The 13,270-nt window shown below is 40.0% G+C and overlaps 1 protein-coding gene across 1 annotated transcript; it reads left to right on the top strand.

Annotated features, from left to right (window-relative positions):
- The first annotated feature begins 8,708 nt into the window (after positions 1-8,708).
- Positions 8,709-13,030, top strand: LOC128525188 (interferon-induced protein 44-like). The gene is made up of 7 exons (XM_053497496.1): positions 8,709-9,223; positions 9,310-9,361; positions 9,926-10,121; positions 11,337-11,483; positions 11,727-11,898; positions 12,265-12,365; positions 12,529-13,030. Exons 1-7 carry the CDS (start codon positions 8,740-8,742, stop codon positions 12,709-12,711), a joined length of 1,335 nt encoding a protein of 444 aa, XP_053353471.1. The 5' UTR covers positions 8,709-8,739; the 3' UTR covers positions 12,712-13,030.
- The last annotated feature ends 240 nt before the right edge of the window (positions 13,031-13,270 follow it).

Genomic DNA, 13,270 nt, shown 5'->3' with positions numbered 1-13,270 from the left:
TATGAATCAAAATGGTCAGATAGTCCCTGGTGAGCAAGCCGAGGGCGACAGTGGCAAGAAAAAACTTCCTGAGAAAGAAACCTTGAGAGGAACCAGACTCAACCGGGAACCCATCCTCATCTGGGTGAAACAGAGAGCAGGAATTGATCTGCATTCATACTGTGTGTTAGTTGGCAGGCTGTTTAGCATAACAGTTGATGTTAATTGATGTTAATATGGAGTCCAGGTAGTTATTGAAAACTCAGGTAGACTTGTATAAAGTTCCAGTCCTGAACTATCGAACGGTCAAGTCCTCAGAGTAACAGCTGCCAACACCAGTCGAGGCCAGAACCATCTTCTAGGTAGAGAGAACCATCCCCAGAGACGAGACGCATCCCAAAGAGACACACAGGGCATCCATGTGACGAGATCTCCAACCAGAAGCGGGGCACCAGGATGGGTCAGACAGGTCCGGAGGGCAGAGGGAGTCTGGATCACCGGCAGCTCAGGAATATCATGTGTAGCTCGACAGTGAGAGGAAAGGAAAAGGGGGAGAGGGAAGAGACAGAGGGGGAGAGAGGGAAGAGAAAGAGCAGGAGAGAGAGCAGAAGAGGAGAGATAACAGTTAGGTATGGTCACAGTCATATAATGTATAATGTAAATGTATATTTACTGTAGAGTGCAAGCAGAGACTCCGGCAGGACTAACTATAACAGCATAAATAAAAGGGAGAGCTAGAAGGAAACACAGACATGAGGGCTCCCTGAGATGTAAGGCAACCAATCACCTCACCGTCAACAAACCTGAGTGATCAATGAGAGTGGGGAAGACAGCATCTAAACATACCAGTTAACCATAATACTCTACGTCCATGAGTCCCCCAGATCTGCTTCTTTACCTAAGGCTAATCTATTTATAAAAATGCTTGATTAAATAAATAGGTTTTTAGCCTGGACTTAAACACTGAGACTGTGTCTGAGTCCCGAACACTATTTGTAAGACAATTTCATAATTTTGGGGCTTTGTAAGAAAAAGCTCTGTCATTAGCTATAGTTTTTATAATACGCGGTACTGACAAGCAGCCTGCATCCTTTGATCGAAGTAGGTGGTCGAATCGTAAGACACTAGCAGTTCACTCAGATACTGCGGAGCGAGACCATTTAATGCTTTTATATGTCAAAAGTAGTATTTTAAAATCAATGCGAAATTTCACAGGGAGCCAATAAAGTGAAGATAAGATAGGGGTGATGTGCTCGTAACTTCTGGTTCTAGTGAGGACTCTCGCTGCTGCATTCTGGACTAGCTTGAAGCTTGTTTATGCACCTAGTTAAACAACCAAACAGTAGGGCATTACAATAGTCCAACCTAGAGGTGATAAAAGCATGAACTAGTTTTTCTGCTTCGTTTAGTGACAATATATTTCTTATCTTGGCAATATTTCTGAGGTGAAAGAATGCTATCCTGGTAATATTATCTACATGAGCTTCAAATGAAAGGCTGGAATTTATAATCACACCGAGGTCTTTTACTGTTGCACTTGAACAGAAAGGCCAGCTAAAGTTACAGAGTGATCTAGAATCCTACTTCTAGCTGTATGCGGTCCTATGACTAGAACTTCTGTCTTATTTGGATTAAGCAGAAGGAAGTTAATTAGCATCCAATTTCTTATGTCTTGCACACATTGCTCAACTTTGGTTAAGCTGGTTTATCTCATCAGGTTTTGCTGAGACATATAACTGTGTGTCGTCAACATAACAGTGAAAACTAATACCATGCTTACGGATTATGTTGCCCAGAGGAAGCATGTAAAGGGAAAAAAGCAGTGGGCCTAAAACTAAACCCTGTGGAACACCAAACTCCACTAGAGAACATGCAGAATAATCACCATTTAAGTCTACATACTGATACCGATCGGCCTAAATCCTGACTGTCACAGTTCATGTATGCTATTTCTATGTAGATATAAGCATAGCTGCTCCACTACTATCTTTTCCAGAATCTTAGAGATGAACTAGGGGTTTGGTATTGGCCTGTAATTGGACAGCTGACAGGGGTCAAGGTCAGATTTCTTTATAATCTGTTTAATAACTGCTAATTTAAAAGATTTTGGAACATACCAAATGCTGAGAATTAATTATTCTCAACAGGGGTTCTGTTATTGCTGGTACTATCTGTTTAAGAAAATGTGTCGGTACAGGATCTAATATACAGGTTGATGAATTTGCAGAAGAGATGAGTGAAATTAGTTCATTCTCTTCAAGGGGAGTAAAGTATTCTAGGTTCCGATCTGACATAGCTAGTTTAACATCTGCATAACTTACATTGTTTGGTTTCAAAGCCTCAATTTTATGCCTAATATTTACAATTTTATTATTTAAAAAGTTCATGAAGTCCTCACTATTGCACAACGTTGTTGTGGAGATTTCTGCAGTGGTCTTATTTTTGGTTAATTTGGCTACGGTATTAAATAAAAATCTAGAATTATTTTTGTTATTTTCTATAAGAGTGGAGGGATACGTTGATCTAGCTACACTAAGAGCTTTTCTATAGTTCAGGATGCTCTCCTTCCATGCTATTTAAAATACTAACAATTTAGTTTGATGCCATTTACGTTCTAATTTCTGAGCGGTCTGTTTTAAAGAGCGTGTATAATCGTTATACCAGGGAGCGAGTTTCTTATCTCTAATAATTTTTCTTTTAACTGGAACTACATTATCTAAGGTATAACGGAATGTCGACTCTGTGGGGTCAGACGGTGATCTAATCTAAGTTGGGAACTCTGGGAGATTACTGATAAAACTCTGTGTGGTAGTTGATGTGAATGTACGTTTCATACGGTAGTGCGGTGCTGTGCGTACGTTATTACTATAACACACTTTAATTGAGACAAGATAGTGATCTGAGATAACTTCAGATAGTGGAATTGTGAATAAATTTCTTATACTTAATCCGAATAATATTATTAAATCTAAAGTGTGACCTGCTTTATGAGTGGGTCCTACTACACACTGATTTACTCCTACTGAGTCCAGTATGGACATAAATGCTTTATGCACAGGGTCTTCTGGATTCTCAAAATGAATATTAAAATCTCCAGCATTTAACACCTTGTCTACAGAAACGACTATGTTTGAGAGAAAATCTGCAAATTCACTAAGAAATTACGGCCCTGGAGGTCTGTAAATGATGATTATCGGGATCGACTGAGCTGACTTAATATTTGTAGCTACACTTATGTTACTATAGAGAACTTCAAATGCATTAAATTTGTGTCCGTGTTTTTGTACAATAGACAGATTATCATTGTAAATAACTGCGACGCCTCCTCCTCTACCAGTTAACCGAGGCTGGTGTATGTAGCTGTATCCAGGAGGACTAGCTTCATTTAGAGCTACATACTCGTCCTGTTTAATCCAGGTTTCTGTTAAACAGAGTATATCAAATTCCTGATCCATGATAATTTCATTAACTATAACTGCTTTAGATGTAAGAGATCCAATATTTAACAGTGATAGCTTTAGATCAGAGGAGAGCTCTGGAATAAGTCGGAGACCAACGATAGAAGTAGCAAAACTATCTGTATTCCAATGCCTATAAGTTCTTGCCTGCTGTAGGATGGTAAAGCAAGCCTGTTCAGCTACATACACCAGCCTCGGTTAACTGGTAGAGGAGGAGGCGTCGCAGTTATTCACAATGATAATTTGACTATTGTACAAAAACACGGACACAAATTTAATTCATTTGAAATTCTTTATAGTAACATAAGTGTATTTAACTATATTAAGTCAGCTCAGTCGATCCCGCTTATTGTCATTTACAGACCTCCAGGGCCGTACTCGGAATTTCTTAGTGAATTTGCAGATTTCCTCTCAAACCTAGTCATTTCTGTAGACAAAGTGTTAATTGCTGGAGATTTTAATATTCATTTTGAAAACCCAGAAGACCCTCTGAGAACTGCATTTATGTCTATACTGGACTCGGTAGGAGTAAATCAGTGTGTAGTAGGACCCACTCATAAAGCAGGTCACACTTTAGATTTAATAATATTATTTGGATTAAGTATAAGAAATTTATTCACAATACCACTGTCTGAAGTTATCTCAGATCACTATCTTGTCTTAATTCAAGTGTGTCACAGTAATAATGTACACACAGCGCCGCGCTACCGTATGAAACGTACATTCACATCAACTACCAAACAGAGTTTTATCAGTAATCTCCCAGAGTTCCCAACTTCGATTAGATCACCGTCTGACCCCACAGAACTCGATCAGGCGACTGAATATTTAGAGTCGACATTTCGCTATACCCTAGATAATGTAGCTCCAGTCAAAAGAAAAATTATTAGAGATAAAAAAACTTGCTCCCTGGTATAACGATCACACGCGCACTTTAAAACAGACCGCTCGGAAATTAGAACGTAAATGGCGTCAAACTAAATTACTAGTATTTCAAATAGCATGGAAGGAGAGCATCCTGAACTATAGAAAAGCTCTTAGTGTAGCTAGATCAACATATCTCTCCACTCTTATAGAAAATAACAAAAATAATCCTAGATTCTTATTTAATGCTGTAGCCAAATTAACCAGAAATAAGACCACTGCAGAAATCTCCACAACAACATCATGCAATAGTGAGGACTTCATGAACTTTTTTAATAATAAAATTGTAAATATTAGGCATAAAATTGAGGTTTTGAAACCGAACAATGTAATTGATGCAGATGTTAATCTAGCCATGTCAGATCAGAACCTAGAATACTTTACTCCCCTTGAAGAGAATGAACTAATTTCACTCATCTCTTCTTCAAATTCATCAACCTGTATATTAGATCCTGTACCGACACATTTTCTTAAACAGATAGTACCAGCAATAATAGAACCCCTGTTGAGAATAATTAATTCTTCACTCAGCATTGGATATGTTCCAAAATCTTTTAAATTAGCAGTTATCAAACCAATAATTAAGAAACCTGACCTCGACCCCTGTCAGCTGTCCAGTTACAGACGAATATCAAACCTCCCCTTTATCTCTAAGATCCTGGAATATCAAACTTCCTTTATCTCTAAGATCCTGGAAAAGATAGTAGCGGAGCAGCTATGCTCATATATACATAGAAATGGCATACATAAACTGTATCAGTCAGGATTTAGGCCTCATCACAGTACAGAGACAGCGCTCGTTAAAGTAGTAAATGACATTCTATTGGCCTCTGATCAGGGTTGTGTAACTATGCTTGTATTACTTGACCTCAGTGCAGCTTTTGACACTGTTGATCACGCTATTCTACTTCACAGATTAGAAAATGTAGTGGGAATTAAGGGTACAGCCCTCTCCTGGCTCAGATCCTATCTGACCCATCGTTATCAGTATGTAGACTTAAATGGTGATTATTCTGCATGTTCTCTAGTGGAGTTTGGCGTTCCGCAGGGTTCAGTTTTAGGTCCACTGCTTTTTTTCCTTTACATGCTTCCTCTGGGCAACATAATCCGTAATCATGGTATTAGTTTTCATTGTTATGCTGACGATACACAGTTATATGTCTCAGCAAAACCTGATGAGAAAAAACAGCTTACTAAAATTGAGCAATGTGTGCAGGACATAAGAAATTGGATGCTAATTAACTTCCTTCTGCTAAATCCGGATAAGACAGAAGTTCTAGTCATAGGACCGCATACAGCTAGGAGTAAAATTTAAGATCACACCGTAACTTTAGATGGCCTTTCTGTTCCATCAAATGCAACAGTGAAAGACCTTGGTGTGATTATTGATTCCAGCCTTTCATTTGAAGCACATGTAGATAATATTACCAGGATAGCATTCTTTCACCTCAGAAATATTGCCAGAATAAGAAATTTATTGTCGCTAAACGATGCAGAAAAACTAGTTCATGCTTTTATCACCTCTAGGTTGGACTATTGTAATGCCTTACTGTCTGGTTGTTCAGCTAGATGCATAAATAAGCTTCAGCTAGTCCAGAATGCAGCAGCGAGAGTCCTCACCAGAACCAGAAGATATGAGCACATCACCCCTATCTTATCTTCACTCCATTGGCTCCCTGTGAAATTTCGCATTGATTTTAAAATACTACTCTTGACATATAAAGCATTAAATGGTCTCGCGCCGCAGTACCTGAGCGAACTGCTAGTGTCTTACGATCCGCCACGCCTACTTCGATCAAAGGATGCAGGCTGCTTGTCAGTACCACGTATTATGAAAAATACAGCTGGGGGCAGAGCTTTTTCTTACAAAGCCCCAAAGTTATGGAATAGTCTTCCAAATAATGTTCGGGACTCAGACACAGTCTCAGTGTTTAAGTCCAGGCTAAAAACCTATTTATTTAGCCAAGCATTTTTATAAATAGATTTGCCATAGGTAAAGGAGCAGATTTGGGGGACTCATGGACGTAGAGTATTATGGTGAACTGGTATGTTTAGATTCTGTCCTTTTGTTTGCTGACGGTGAGGTGATTGTTTGCTTTACATGTCAGGAAGCCCTCATGTTTGTGTTTCCTTCTGGCTCTCCCTTTTAGTTATGCTGTCATAGTTAGTCCTGCCGGAGTCTCTGCTTGCACTCTACAGTTAATATACATTCACATTATACATTGTGTGACTGTGACCATACCTAACTGCCATCTCTCCTCTTCTTCTCTTTCCCCCCCCCTCTTTCTTTTTCCTCTCTCCTCCTGTCTCCCCCTTTCACTCTTTCTCTCTCTCTCTGTCGAGCTACACATGTTGTTCCTGAGCTGCCAGTGATCCAGACTCCCTCTGCCCTCCGGACCTGTCTGACCCATCCTGGTGCCCCGCTTCTGGCTGAAGATCTCGTCACATGGATGCCCCGTGTGTCTCTCTGGGATGCGTCTGGTGTCTGGGAATGATTCTCTCTACCTAGAAAATGGTTCTGGCCTTGACTGGTGTTGGCAACTGTTTCTCTGGGGACTTGACAGTTCGATAGTTCATGACTGGAACTTCTTACAAGTCTACCTGGGTCTTCAATAACTACCTGGACTCCATATTAACATCAATTAACATCAGCTATTATAGCTGAACTGCCTCCCACCCTACACACTGTATAAATGCAGATCATTTACTGCTTTCTGTTTCACCCAAATGAGGATGGGTTCCCTGTTGAGTCTGGTTTCTCTCAAGGTTTCTTCCTATTACCATCTCAGGGAGTTTTTCCTTGCCACTGTCGCCCTCGGCTTGCTCACCAGGGACAAACTGACCATTTTGATTCATACAAATTCACATTTCATACAAACTTAAATAATTCCTTTGACTATGTAAAGCTGCTTTGCGGCAATGAAAATTGCTAAAAGCGCTATACAAATAAAATTGAATTGAATTGAATTGTTCTTAGTGAACAACCCGGCAAGAAAAAAAAAAAACCTCCAAAATCTGGAGAGATGCTGAGCCTTGCATTGTGAATGAGCCGCCATCTTGGTCATATCTGAATTCAACCAAATGTTGACAGGTTCCCTGTTGAGACGGTTCCTCTGAAGGTTTCTTCCTATTGTTATGCGACAATAACCATTGTTAAAAGCCCTATATAAATAACATTGAGGGAGGTAACTTACCAGGCATCAGGAGAACAAGCAAACACCAAGCACACAGATCTGAGGTGGCACTCAAACCCTTGACATTAGTGGTCCAAGGCCACTGGGCTAACCACTACACTACCATGCCACGTGGGGTAAAACAGTCTTCTTATTTTCTTTTCTTTATTTACAAAGACATCATCTGTCAGCAAATTTCAGTCTAATTTGTAAAAATTTTTAAAAGTGCAGCTTTGTGCATTAGCAATTAAATCAGAAAACACTTAGTTTACTATCATATTGACAGGATGACTGATCATTGTGTCCTATACTGTAGCAGTCACACAAACATGTATCCATCCGATGCTACTGACATGTCCATCAACATAAATACTCCTGAGAGCCTAACTATTTGTATCAAGTTTATTTTTTATCATAAACAATAAGTACAAACAGCACAACACAACACATTCAGGTCCGATGTCTAGAATCAAAAGAATTGGAATTACTTCTAATGTCCACACCTGGCCTGGAGGTGAAATCAATGCTCAATCAGTAGAGCTCTGTTACAGCTGTTTTCTTAAGGGCACTTACACACACACACACGGCAGATTGATGATTGTTCTGCCCGTCTCTGTGTTTTTTTTTTTCAGTTGGCTGATGATGAAAAGTGAAAGTGGTGTGTTTCTGTACTGAAATACCCAGATTTCAGAACAGAAACTCACCATTGTGGTCATGTCGTTATTTCATGAAACAGGAAAGTGGCAAGTTTCTGTTCTGCTAAAATCCCCTGAGTTGGTGAATGCATCTAAGCACTGAGCTGCTGTATGGTGTGAAGTGGAACATCTGCTTCAGAACTTTTATTTCACTTTCTGTTTTGCTCCATCTCTGTCACTGCCCGCTAAAGAGAAAGATTCAGTGTTCTGATTTTCTTTAATCGGCTTTGGACACAAGAAGATTTAGCAGGTGTGTAGTAATTATGGGGTGTTGTGTCCTACCTTCATTCTTTTCATTCTTGTGCTCAGCATTACATTCTTTCTCTCTCTCTCTCTCTCTTTCTCTTTCCACACCAGTATTGCATTTAACTCCAAGATTTGTAACCTTCTACATTCTAAAATTGAGTTATTGAGGTTTAGATCTCTAGTGGTTAAGTCAGTGGAGGATTTTCCTCTTGATCGTATGTGAGCTTTTTTCTGTTCTGCTCTGTTTTGTTCCAGATTGCCATAATGAGTGTGATTACATCTCGTCTGTCCATGGAGCAGGAGCTAAAGCTATGTTCTCTACTCGGTCAAGATAAACTCACTCTGCTGTTCAAGGCCAGTGTCCATGGCTTCACCGCTGATGCCTTCCACAGGAAGTGTGACCGCCAGGGTTCAACTGTTACTGTAGCGTATAATGACTCGGGCTACATCTTCGGAGCATACACCAGTAAGGATTACACACAGACTGGTCAGAACATTATGGATGACAAAGCGTTCATGTTCAGCTTTAACGAGCGTGAGGTTGATAAAGCTCCTCTGCGATGGACCAGCACCAATGCCCAGTGCTCCTTCATTGATGGAAACACTGGACCCAATTATGTCTCCCTGCTTTTTCTGCACAATAACACCGCCACCGTGTACAGCAATCCAGGCACATATAATTTTATCCCAGTGGAGATGCACGGCAACGACCTTCAGCTGAGCGAGTGTGAGGTGTACCGCGTGGAGGGTGAGATTTATTCCAGATACAGTATTACAGTAAGGCAGGGTTGGCTCACAGGAACACAATAAAATAAATGTTGTTTTTTTCCGCAGAGTTAAGACCACTCATGGAGAAACAGTGGAGGAACATCGAGTGGAGTATAGAGTAAGATAAATCACACCAGTATAAATCTTCTTCAGAATTACTCAGGCTGTAAAGTAGTTTAGGTATTCTTCCACCAGCTTTGTCTTAGGTCTTCACCATAAAGAACATGTTTCTACTGGACTAGATGAAAGGAAGTGATGTCATTAGCTGTTAGGGTTAGTTTGTGTAGGTGATGACAGCGACCCAGTCAGAGTTCTAACCAGTTAAAGATCTTAAAGATAAAATCTATTGTGACTGATTCACATATTAAAGTTTGTAATTAGTCTGTGATCTACAAAAGTTTCTACAGGTTCTCAGATCACACACAATGTAAAGTATGTAATGCAGAATGTATAAACGCCAGTGTGGCTAGAAAAAATAAGTAAGACATGATGAAAACATCTCTCTGTAATGTCATAATCATGAACAAACACCTACTACCTCTTCATATACAGCGGAAATACAATCAACAAATTCTCATAACAATCACTAAACACATCAATGACATTTCAGTATAAACACAACGAGTGTGTTTCAGGTTAATAGGTACATTTATCATATGCATGTGTCTGTTTTTATGTGTAGGAAGAGGAAGTCTGTGATTGATGCGATCTTGCGCTGGACTCCGAGTGTGAGCTCGGTGCAGAAAGCTCGTGTGTTGCTGGTCGGTCCTGTGGGAGCGGGCAAATCCAGCTTCTTTAACTCCATTGACTCTGTGTTTAAGGGCCATGTGAGCAGTAGGGCCAACACGGGCATCACTGGCACCAGCCTCACCACACAGGTAACTTACTTTCAGTCATGTGTATTCGGGTCCTTAAATGGTGCAGTAGTTAACCCCCATCATCTGGAGATTGAAGTTTGAATCCCCAGTTTGGCTGTAGCCTCCCACAGCCAGGGGCCTAGAGAGAGCTGATTGGCCAAGCTTTCTCAGAAGGGAGAGATGGAAGGCACTTGGTTCTATTGGTGTATAGTCTTTGGCCCTCCCTGACAGGTAGTGCCCTACTGATGGGTGAGAATTGGAAATGACGAAATTAGGGAGAAAATTGGGAAAATGACGCGAGATTATAACACTGCCTCTAGAGGCTTAAGGGTAAGCACATGATGGGTGCCTCGCTTCATGCACTTCCCTTCTTACCCTGACATGCCCATCATTCTGGGATAGGCTCAATCATCAGGTCAAATGACCTTTTTCCATTGCTGTTTTATTGTCACTTTCATGCTGTTAGGGTTGCATAGTGAATACTATTTGCACTGTTGCCACACATAAAATAGTTCATTAAGGTTACACTGCAATTTTACTTATTAGTGCCCTGTCCCTTTTTTAAAACTTATTTACAGTATATGCTTCTTATATATCTTGTATTTGCTTCTTATATATCTTGTATCTTTTTCTTTTTAGCAGTGCACTAGTAACTTCCGCTCAGTTTTACCCTGTGTGTATACTGACTGTATGTTAGATATAGAGTGGTCAAATCAAATCTACAACCTGTCTTTGTGTTACTCTCTCTATTAATGATGCATATCTCTAATTTCCTTTGGGATCAATAATCATAGATATGATTAATCATAGTTCTGTAGTGTTTTTAAAATTTGGATTTCACTAAGTGTTTAAATGATCTACAATCATACTCATTCAGAATGTTCACGATGAAGAAGACGGGTCAGCACTATCCTGCTAAGGTTCAATAATGTTCAGTTCTTAACCCGATGTTAGTAGTTTCAGTAATCTCCTTAGTTGTTTTCTTTGCTTGATGCAGGACAATAATTTGACCCTTCTGAAACAGAGTAACATCTTTACACAGGGTATGTCTTCTGACATGGTTGTTTAAGAAATGAGAAGGCGCTTAAGTATTTGCTAAAATTCTATTTTAAAACTATTTGATAAAATCAGGTGGTGACTTTTTTTTCCACCAGGCAATGTATATAGGATGGTGGTGATGTTGATAAAGTGTGCATTTGCTTGCGTGTGTGTGTGTGTGTGTGTGTGTGTGTTTAGTTCCGTGTGTACTCCATTAAGGCGGGTGATAAGTTCTTGCCGATCACGCTGTGTGACTCTATGGGACTGGAGGAGGGAGCTAACGCTGGAATGGACATTGAGGACTTCACCAACATTTTAAAGGGTCACATTCAGGACAGATACCCGGTAGAGTTGAATCATGTGACCCTGTTTATTCTCTGCTCAGTGTAAATGCATGAACATGTGTAGAGGTGAATGAACATAAACTGTATGTCCTGTGGATGCACAAACTTTTGTACTCGATGGTACATTAATAAGTAATCCCCTAGGTTCATGTTCCAAATTCTAAGAACCTCTCTTTGTGTCTCCAATGTTTTTCAAATAGGATTGTAAATTAAGCCTGACTTCTCTGTATCTCTTTGTCTCCAGTTTAACCCGTCAGTTCCTCTCCAGTCAGACTCTCCTTATTACTGTGAAGTTCCCAGTATGCAGGAGAAGATCCATGCTGTGGTGTACGTAATGGACGCCTGCAAGGTCAACGTGTTGTCTGACAAGTTGATTGAGAAACTGAGTGCTTTCCGCAGAAAAGCCAACCACATGGGTAACACACACACACACACACACACACACACACGCACACACACACATACACTGGATTTTATGTTTTATTAACTTTAACAGAGATAATAGAGGATGGTGAGGGCGTGATGTGTGATTAGCTGCTCTAACATCAGCAAGAAGTGGAACTCAATCATTTCTTAACCTTTAAATATAACTATAAAAAACATGCTCTTTAATAAAGAGAAATTTAATCTCATATGATTGTAAGGAGTGTAAGGAGAATACAGTTGGAGATGTGCTGTTATAGGAAATTAATCAGGATTGTGGAGTTTGCACTGCTTCATCACACACACTCCGCCATTCTCACTGTGTAACCTGCGTGTGTATGTGTGTGCGCCTGCTACAGGAGTCCAACAGATGGTTCTGCTTACTAAGGTGGATGAAGTGTGTCATTTGGCAGGAGAGGATATGAAATATGTTTATCGGAGTGACTACCTCCGCAAGACGGTGAGCTTCCTCTGATGCGGCTCTGGAAACACTCAGAATTTTAGTTTTGAAAATTATTAAAAACTATTTTCTGTATAGAAATAATTTTTGATATTAGCTAGCTAGTTTTGTTTAGCTTGTTAAACATGTGTGTGTGCATTTGTGTGCGTGTGTGTATGTTTAGATTCAGGAGGTGAGTGTATGTCTGGGTATTAGTCCCGCCTCTGTGGTTCCAGTGAAGAACTACAGTAAAGAGCTGGAGGTCGAGCCACACACCGACATCATGCTTCTCAATGCTGTTCAGCAGATCCTCAGAACTGCCGAGGCGTACTTCGACAATGTTGTCTGCAAGGAAGAGGAAGAGTAGAGTTACAAGCAAAAGTGCCAAAATGCTAAAATACATCATGGTCATGTTGTTAAACCCGTTCCAGACTTAAACCTGCATGCTGCTCTTTAAGTCACATTTAATGCCAGTGTTCACTTCCTGCTCTGTTCAATAGAGCTGACATAAGCAAATTTTGCTTTTGGAAATTAATCAATGAGTCATTTCCTGTACAACTCGTTCTATACCGAATCAACCAGGGCCTCACAGGTGACCACCACAGACCTCAGATTCTGATTAAAACATGTCAATATGTTAATTACAATATTCATACCGTATGTTCCCAGAAGTTGTGATACTTTAATTTTAGCTGTCACACGTCCTATTTGCATTTGCGTCTATAATTTATGGGTTTATTCAAACGGCCAGATCTTTATTTCTAAAAATAAAACTTGCTATACTGAGATATTTACTCGAGTTCTGTCGGAATCTAGCATCACAGTTAAATTAGGATTCATCTAGAAGTTATGAGCTTCTGAATGTCAGAAATTTTTTTCAGGTTTTGGCCTTGATCAGTGGGATCACATGTAGCGCTGGAGTCAAT

Source organism: Clarias gariepinus, chromosome 1 (genome assembly GCF_024256425.1).
Source record: "Clarias gariepinus isolate MV-2021 ecotype Netherlands chromosome 1, CGAR_prim_01v2, whole genome shotgun sequence".
NCBI lineage: Eukaryota > Metazoa > Chordata > Actinopteri > Siluriformes > Clariidae > Clarias > Clarias gariepinus.
The sequence above is the reverse complement of the archived record's forward strand: the minus strand, read 5'-3'. Positions and strand labels throughout refer to the sequence as shown.